The sequence below is a fragment of the Palaemon carinicauda genome, chromosome 31 (genome assembly GCF_036898095.1).
Source record: "Palaemon carinicauda isolate YSFRI2023 chromosome 31, ASM3689809v2, whole genome shotgun sequence".
Lineage (NCBI taxonomy): Eukaryota > Metazoa > Arthropoda > Malacostraca > Decapoda > Palaemonidae > Palaemon > Palaemon carinicauda.
In genome coordinates this window covers 1,988,795-1,997,905 of record NC_090755.1, presented here as the reverse complement: position 1 = coordinate 1,997,905, position 9,111 = coordinate 1,988,795, and the positions used below count along the sequence as shown (strand labels likewise).

At 32.2% G+C, this 9,111-nt stretch overlaps 1 protein-coding gene across 1 annotated transcript in view; it reads left to right on the top strand.

Annotated features, from left to right (window-relative positions):
* LOC137624233 (sodium-dependent neutral amino acid transporter B(0)AT3-like) overlaps window positions 1-9,111 on the top strand; it is a 96,080-nt gene that overhangs the window by 49,329 nt on the left and 37,640 nt on the right. The window contains exons 4-6 of the mRNA XM_068354741.1: window positions 697-945; window positions 1,601-1,711; window positions 6,334-6,535. Of these exons, the coding sequence (XP_068210842.1) occupies window positions 697-945; window positions 1,601-1,711; window positions 6,334-6,535 (562 nt within the window). The remainder of the gene's footprint in view (window positions 1-696; window positions 946-1,600; window positions 1,712-6,333; window positions 6,536-9,111) is intronic.

Here is a 9,111-nt window from a genome sequence, read left to right as displayed (position 1 = left end):
ATATATATATATATATATGCATATATAAATATATATATATATATATATATATATATATATATCTATACACACACACACACACATATATATATATATATATATATATATATATATATATATATATATATATATATATTCCCAATAACATATACAATACATTCTATTACGACAATCATATGATGTCTACTTACATGCGTCTTAAAATCCGAATGATAGGGAATTCATTTACTTAGAATCATAATATAAAAATTTCTTGCCCACCTTCATTTGATTGCACCATTTCCCCCCCCCCAAAAAAAAAAAAGCCCAGGGAGTTTATTAATTCTACTTAAGATTTAAATAAAAATTCATTAATTATACGTGAAGACCCACAAAAAATCACAAGCTCTACTTACGATTTAAATGAAAATTCATAAATTCTACTTGCGATTTAAATGAAAATTCATAAATTTTACTTGCGATTTAAATGAAAAAGTGAGTATAATTTAGATGAAAATTTAGTAACTCTACTTATGAATTAAATGGAAATTCATTAATTCTACACATGATTTAAATGAAAATCCAATCATTCTATTCATAAAATTCATTAACTAAACTAGACCCAAAAAATTCATTAATTCTACTTATGATATAAATGAAAATTCATTATTTCTACCTAATATTTTAAATGAATCATACTTCTCGCCTACCTTCCAGAGCTTCCAATCGCCGTTACCATGGTCCGACTGCCCCCACGCCATTGGCGTCGTTCAGAATGAGACGAGTCTGTCTCGCGAGTGCGACAGGGCGGGTCCCACGCAGTACTTCTGGTACCGAGACACGCTCGAGATCACCACCAACATCAGCGATCCGGGAGACTTCAACTGGAAGATCGCCGGCTGCATGGCCATCGCTTGGGTCCTCATCTACGTGTGTATCATGAAGGGCATCGTGGCGTCCGGCAAGGTTGGTTTTCGTTGCCATTTACAGATTGGTGACCTGTTTTTTTTTTCTCTCCCTCTCTCTCTCTCTCTTTCTCTCTCTCTCTCTCTGATTTAAGAGAAACAAAAGAAGGACGTTTGAAGGTTTAAAGTTTTAAAGGTCACTCATGAATGGCAAGGGCAAGGAAGAGTGACATTGTCCTATCAAGTAGGACGTTGCCCTAAAGACTGACAGGTCATATTATTATTATTATTATTATTATTATTATTATTATTATTATTATTATTATTATTATAATTATTATTATTATTATTATTTACTAGGCTACCACCCTAGTTGGAAAAGCAGGATGCTATAAGCCCAGGGGCTCCAACAGGGAAAATAGCCCAGTCAGGAAAGGTAACAAGAAAAATAAAATATTTTGTGAACTGTAACATCATCAAAATAAATATCTCTCATATAAACTACAAAAGCTTTAACAAAACAAGAGGAAGAGAAATAATCTAGAATAGTGTGCCCGAGTGTACCCTCGTATATACATATGATCAGCACCCAAGCCCCCTCTCCACCCATGCTAGGACCAGGGAGGGCCAGGCAATGACTGCTGATAACTCAGCAGATAGACCTAATCTTCTCAACTTAAAATTCTTTTAATCATAAAGTTGTTTTTCTCCAACAGGTTGTTTACGTGACAGCTGTGTTCCCTTACCTGGTGCTTCTGGTGTTCTTCGTCAGGGGCGTCACCCTCAGGGGCATGGCTGACGGCATTGGGCATCTCTTCACTCCTAAGGTGAGAGGAAAATCCTATTAAACATTCAACTCACTAGGTCGCTTAATATTTCTCGTTCACTCGTTCATCTTCCCTCTTTTGAGCTCATGGATATCAGCTTGACCCATTACAGCTTAAATTAAACTCCCAAATCTGACATTGAATTTCTGGTTTCTTGAATTAGACTAACAAACCTGACATTTATTTTCTGGTAGCTTAGACTCCCAAATCTGACATTTAAATTCTAATTGCTTGAATTAGACTCACAAATCTGACATTTAAATTCTGGTTGCTTGAATGAGACTCCCAAATCTGACATTTAATTTCTGGTTGCTTGAATTAGACTTCCAAAGCTGACATTTAAATTCTGGTTCCTTGAATTAGACTCCCAAATCTGACATTTAAATTCTGGTTCCTTGAATTAGACTCCCAAATCTGACATTTAATTTTTGGTTCCTTGAATTAGACTAACAAACCTGACATTTATTTTCTGGTAGCTTAGACTCCCAAATCTGACATTTAAATTCTGGTTGCTCTAATTAGAGTCCCAAATCTGACATTTAATTTCTGGTTGCTTGAATTAGACTCCCAAATCTGACATTTAAATTCTCGTTGCTTGAATTAGACTTTCAAATCTGACATTTAAATTCTTGTTGCTTGAATTAGACTCCCAAATCTGACATTTAATTTCTGGTTCCTTGAATTAGACTCCCAAATCTGACATTTATTTTCTGGTAGCTTGGACTCCCAAATCTGACATTTAAATTCTGGTTGCTTGAATTAGACTTCCAAATCTGACATTTAAATTCTGGTTACTTGAATTAGACTCCCAAATCTGACATTGAATTTCTGGTTGCTTGAGTTAGACTCCCAAATCTGACATTTAAATTCTGGTTCCTTGAATTAGACTACCAAATCTGACATTTAAATTCTAGTTCCTTGAATTAGACTCTCAAATCTAACATTTAAATTCTTGTTGCTTGAATTAGACTCCCAAATCTGACATTTAATTTCAGGTTGCTTGAATTAGACTCCCAAACCTGACATTTATTTTCTGGTAGCTTGGTCTCCCAAATCTGACATTTAAATTCTGGTTGCTTGAATTAGACTTCCAAATCTGACATTTAAATTCTGGTTACTTGAATTAGACTCACAAATCTGACATTGAAATTCTGGTTGCTTGAGTTAGATTCCCAAATCTGACATTTAAATTCTGGTTCCTTGAATTAGACTACCAAATCTGACATTTAAATTCTAGTTCCTTGAATTAGACTCTCAAATCTAACATTTAAATTATGGTTGCTTGAATTACATTCCCAAATCTGACATTTAATTTCTGGTTGCTTGAATTAGACTCCCAAACCTGACATTTATTTTCTGGTAGCTTGAATTAGACTCCCAAATCTGACATTTAATTTCTGGTCGCTTAAATTAGAATCCCAAACCTGACATTTAATTCCTGGTAGAATAAATTAGACTTCCAAATCAAACACATAATTTCTGGTAGCTTAAATTAGACTCCCAAATCAGACATTTAATTTCTGGTAGCTTAAATTAGACTCACAAATCTGACATTTAAATTCTGGTTGCTTGAATTAGACTCCCAAATCTGATATTTAAATTCTGGTTCCTTGAATTAGACTCCGAAATCTGACATTTAATTTCTTGTTGCTTGAATTAGACTCCCAAATCTGACATTTAAATTCTGGTTGCTTGAATTAGACTCACAAATCTGACATTTAAATTCTGGTTGCTTGAATTAGACTCCCAAATCTGACATTTAAATTCTGGTTGCTTGAATTAGACTCCCAAATCTGACATTTGAATTCTGGTTCCTTGAATTAGACTCCCAGATCTGACATTTAATTTCTGGTTCCTTGAATCAGACTCCCAAGCCTGACATTTATTTTCTGATAGCTTAGACTCCCAAATCTGACATATAAATTCTGGTTGCTTGAGTTAGACTTCCAAATCTGACATTTAAATTCTGGTTACTTGAATAAGACTCCCAAATCTGACATTTAATTTCAGGTTCCTTGAATTAGACTAACAAACCTGACATTTATTTTCTGGTAGCTTAGACTCCCAAATCTGACATTTAAATTCTGGTTACTTGAATTATACTCCCAAATCTGACATTTAATTTCTGGTTCCTTGAATTAGACTTCCAAATCTGACATTTAAATTCTGGTTGCTCTAATTAGACTCCGAAATCTGACATTTAATTTCTGGTTTCTTGAATTAGACTAACAAACCTGACATTTATTTTCTAGTACCTTAGACTCCCAAATCTGACATTTAAATTCTAATTGCTTGAATAAGACTCACAAATCTGACATTTAAATTCTGGTTGCTTGAATGAGACTCCCAAATCTGACATTTAATTTCTGGTTGCTTGAATTAGACTTCCAAATCTGACATTTAAATTCTGGTTGCTTGAATTAGACTCCCAAATCTGACATTTAAATTCTGGTTACTTGAATTAGAGTCCCAAATCTGACATTTAATTTCTGGTTGCTTGAATTAGACTCCCAAATCTTACATTTAATTTCTGGTAGCTTAAATTAGACTTCGAAATCTGACATTTAATTTCTGTTTACTTGAATTAGACTCCCAAATCTGACATTTAAATTCTGGTTGCTCTAATTAGACTCCCAAATCTGACATTTAATTTCTGGTTCCTTGAATTAAACTCCCAAATCTGACACTTAAATTCTGGTTGCTCTTATTAGACTCCCAAATCTGACATTTAATTTCTGGTTCCTTGAATTAGACTCCCAAACCTGACATTTATTTTTCTGGTAGCTTAGACTCCCAAATCTGACATTTAAATTCTGGTTGCTTGAATTAGACTCCCAAATCTGACACTTAAATTCTGGTTGCTTGAATTAGACTCCCAAATCTGACACTTAAATTCTGGTTGCTTGAATTAGACCCCCAAATCTGACATTTAATTTCTGGTTCCTTGAATTAGACTCCCAAATCTGACATATAAATTCTGGTTCCTTGAAATAGAGTTCCAAATCAGACATTTATATTCTGGTTGCTTGAATTAGACTACCAAATCTGACATTTAATTTCTGGTTCCTTGAATTAGACTCCCAAACCTAACATTTATTTTCTGGTTGCTTGAATTAGACTCCCAAATCTGACATTTAAATTCTGGTTCCTTGAATTAGACTCCCAACCCTGACATTTATTTTCTGGTAGCTTAAATTAGACTCCCAAATCTGACATTTATTTTCTGGTTCCTTAAATTAGACTCCCAAACCTGACATTTAATTACTGGTTGCTGAAATTAGATTCTCCAATTTCTTATATATAATTTCTGGTCATTTAAATTAGACTTCCAAATCTGACATTTAATTTCTGGTTGCTTAAATTAGATTCTCAAATTTCTCAAATCCAAAATCTGGTCGCTTAAATTAGACTCCCAAACCTCTGAAACTTAATTTCTGTTCGCTTGAATTAGACTCCCAAATTTATTATATTTCATTTCTAATCACTTAAATCAGATTCCCAAATCTGATATTTAATTTCTGTTCATTTGAATCTGATTATTAAATCTGAATTTTAATTTCTGTTCGCTTGAATTTGACTATCAAATTTGATATTCAATTTCTGGCTGCTTAAATCAACTACCAGATCTCTTAAATTTAATTTATATTTACTCAAATTAGTTTCCTAAATCTGAAATTTAATTTCTATTCACTTAACTTAGACTTCTAAATCTCTGAAATTTAATTTCTATTCACTTAACTTAGACTTCTAAATCTCTGAAATTTAATTTCTATTCACTTAACTTAGACTTCTAAATCTCTGAAATTTAATTTCTATTCACTTAACTTAGACTTCTAAATCTCTGAAATTTAATTTCTATTCACTTAACTTAGACTTCTAAATCTCTGAAATTTAATTTCTATTCACTTAACTTAGACTTCTAAATCTCTGAAATTTAATTTCTTGGCAAAGGTTACCATTCCAAAGCACATCTTGTCATTCTAAAACAAACATAAAAAAAAAAAGACTATTTATCAGTTTTAGCCTCATAATACCGTTTTAGGCATTCACATTTTAAAACAATCCTTTTATTATAAGCAGACCACAGTGCTTTAGTGAGTTGAAGGTGTTTTACGAATTTCCACATTGAAAACATCCTTTCATAATACGAATTCGCATATTGAAAACATCATTTCATAATATGAATTCGAATGTTGAAAACATCCTTTCATAATACGAATTCGTAAATTGAAAATATCCTTTCATAATACGAATTCGTATATTGAAAACATCCTTTCATAATACGAATTCGTATATTGAAAACATCCTTTAAAATACAAATTTGCATATTGAAAACATCCTTTCATAATACGAATTCGTATATTGAAAACATCCTTTCATAATACGAATTCGTATATTGAAAACATCCTTTCATAATATGAATATGTATATTGAAAACATCCTTTCTTATTACGAATTCCAATATTGAAAACATCCTTTCATAATACGAATTTGTACATTGAAAATATCCTTTCATGATACAAATTCGCATATTGAAAACATCCTTTCATAACAGGGAGACAAAAGTACAGAGTTGAACACTCCCAAAATCTAACATATCTCCCTCTCCTTGGCCTCCCCAGTGGGAGAAACTGGAGGACCCCGTCGTGTGGCTGGAAGCCGGAACCCAGATCTTCTTTTCCCTCGGCCTGGCCTTCGGAGGACTGATTGCTTTTGGATCCTACAACCCCGTTAACAACAACTGCTTGAAGGATGCTGTGATGGTCTCGTTCACCAACTGCTTCACCTCTTTGCTGGCTGCTGTTGTTGTCTTTTCTATATTAGGTGGGTTCTAATCAGTCCTTGGTTCCCTAAGTTCACAGTTATGGCTGGATTCTACTAAACTTTCTTTACATGTTTGGCTCAGGTCCTATCAATTATCAAAACTTAAGCATTCCTCTGTTTTATTGTTATAGAAGTCCCCTAAATTTGTCAATTTGTTTAAAACTACTTTTATTCTAAAGCTTTCGTAAAAAAATTAACTCAATTTTAATACTTCACCCCCATTCTTCATCGATTTCTAAATTCATATTCCTATGTAAGATCTAAACAATCCTTTAACATTCTGTACATCATTTATTGTTTTACAATTATTCCCTACATTTCCTTTTATTGGATCTAAACATTATCCAAAAGACAACTGCTTCCGAAATCTATGGAAATTAATATCACTCTTGCTAATAAATATTTCTCTGACTATTATCCCGTCATGTACTTACGTTTATGTCTTTAGTTATCTAAAAAATCGTTCATCGTTAAATTTAAATTAAATCAAAATTATGTTCATAAAAACTTCTTGCGAATTCAAAGATACACCCGTAGAAATATATATATATATATATATATATATATATATATATATATATATATATATATATATATATATATATATATATATATATATATATATATATATATATATATAAGCACTTGACCCATTTTACCAGACATATACATATGCAATTGCTACTCTTAAACTCTCCATTTCCTCAATCAATTAGGGCATGCCCCTCAAAGGGAGCCTTGACTCCAAAAATACCCAAATTCCCGGAGTAGGATTCGAACTACATCATACAGAGATTGAGGGGTCAAGTACCCCAAACCTATAGTATGTTGGTTCGAGTCCCAATATGAGTTAGGATTTCTCACTCTGTCTTTCGTTTGGATTCAAGGGTTATAGAACCATTTATGTCCCGTAAAAAGAGAAGAAATCGAGAAGTAAAGTGGTAATATATATATATATATATATATATATATATATATATATATATATATATATATATATATATGGACAGTCTATTGCTGAAATACAAGATATGTACTGGTAATATAAGCTGAATGAATGATCAGAAAAACAAGAATTCTACTAGGAAAAAAAAATGTAAGACAATACGAAAGCACCAGGTTAAGACCTTGTTTTGCTGATGAATCCTCCCGCTCAGTATAAAAATACAGTACTGTATCGCCATGATCAGCAAAGCAGTAAGTAATCAGGGCCACCATAATAGGTTGGTTTGCTGGGAGATATCAGACGCAAGTCTCCCACCATCACCAATCGGCACTGGCCAGCGTGTTGATGAAAACTGTCCGAACCCCAGACATGAATTGACATGTCTGAGGCCTTTATCCAACAGTGGACTAGAAACGGATGTATTTGTTGTTGCTGGCTATTAAACATCATACGGAGTGGTCCCCAGACCTAATAACTGTTAGCAGAGTGCTGCACCATCTAGCAATAACGCCCACTTTGGTCGGTGGTATTTTAAAGTTACTCGTCCATTTCAGTTGCGTCTTGGTAAACGATTTAGCCTTTCCGAGAAGAAACCTTAGAGCATTTATAACTTCAATCGTCTCTCTCTCTCTCTCTCTCTCTCTCTCTCTCTCTCTCTCTCTCTCTCTCTCTCTCTCTCCAATTTTGATAGGTTACAATTCCTTTCCTATTTTTTATAATCCATGTTTCCTTTTAGCACAACGTTTATCCATTCACTTGTGCAAGAAAATATAAATAGCTTCCTATTGCTTTGTTCTTTAAAGTCAAATTTCAACTGTCTGAATTAGACATTCTTTTTTTTTTCATCACTTCTCTTTTGATTATGAATAATTCTTTTACGTTTAATTTTTCCTCAGTAAAAAAAAAAAAAAAAACGATTGCAAGATATTTTAAGATTTTTTTCTTAACTAGTGTACCCAACCCGTCAAAAATAATATCTAAATATTTAGATAGATATGCATACACACACACACACACACACGGTGACGCACAAACAGATTCAACCCTTCCCACACCCTCCCCTTTTCCTAACTAAAACCAGCTGGTTCGGCTTTTTGTGGGAAAGCATGGTTTCGAGTGTACCTCTTACTCTTGGGTACCCCTTTCACCAGGGTATGACTACTCCCATTCCTCCTGAGCGTGACAAGAAAGAAATATATATATATATATATATATATATATATATATATATATACATATTTATATATACATATTTATATATATACATATATATACACTGTATATATATGGATATATACATGCATACATATACATACACACACACACACACACACATATATATATATATATATATATATATATATATATATATATATATATACATATATTTGTATATTTATATTTATATATAAATGAATGTTATATATGTTTATATATATACGTATGTGTATGTGTATGTATGCATATATATATATATATATATAAATATATATATATATATATATATATATATATATATATATATATACATATATATATATATATATATATATATATATATATATATATATATATATATATATATATATCCAGTATATATACTGTATATATATATACATATATACATATA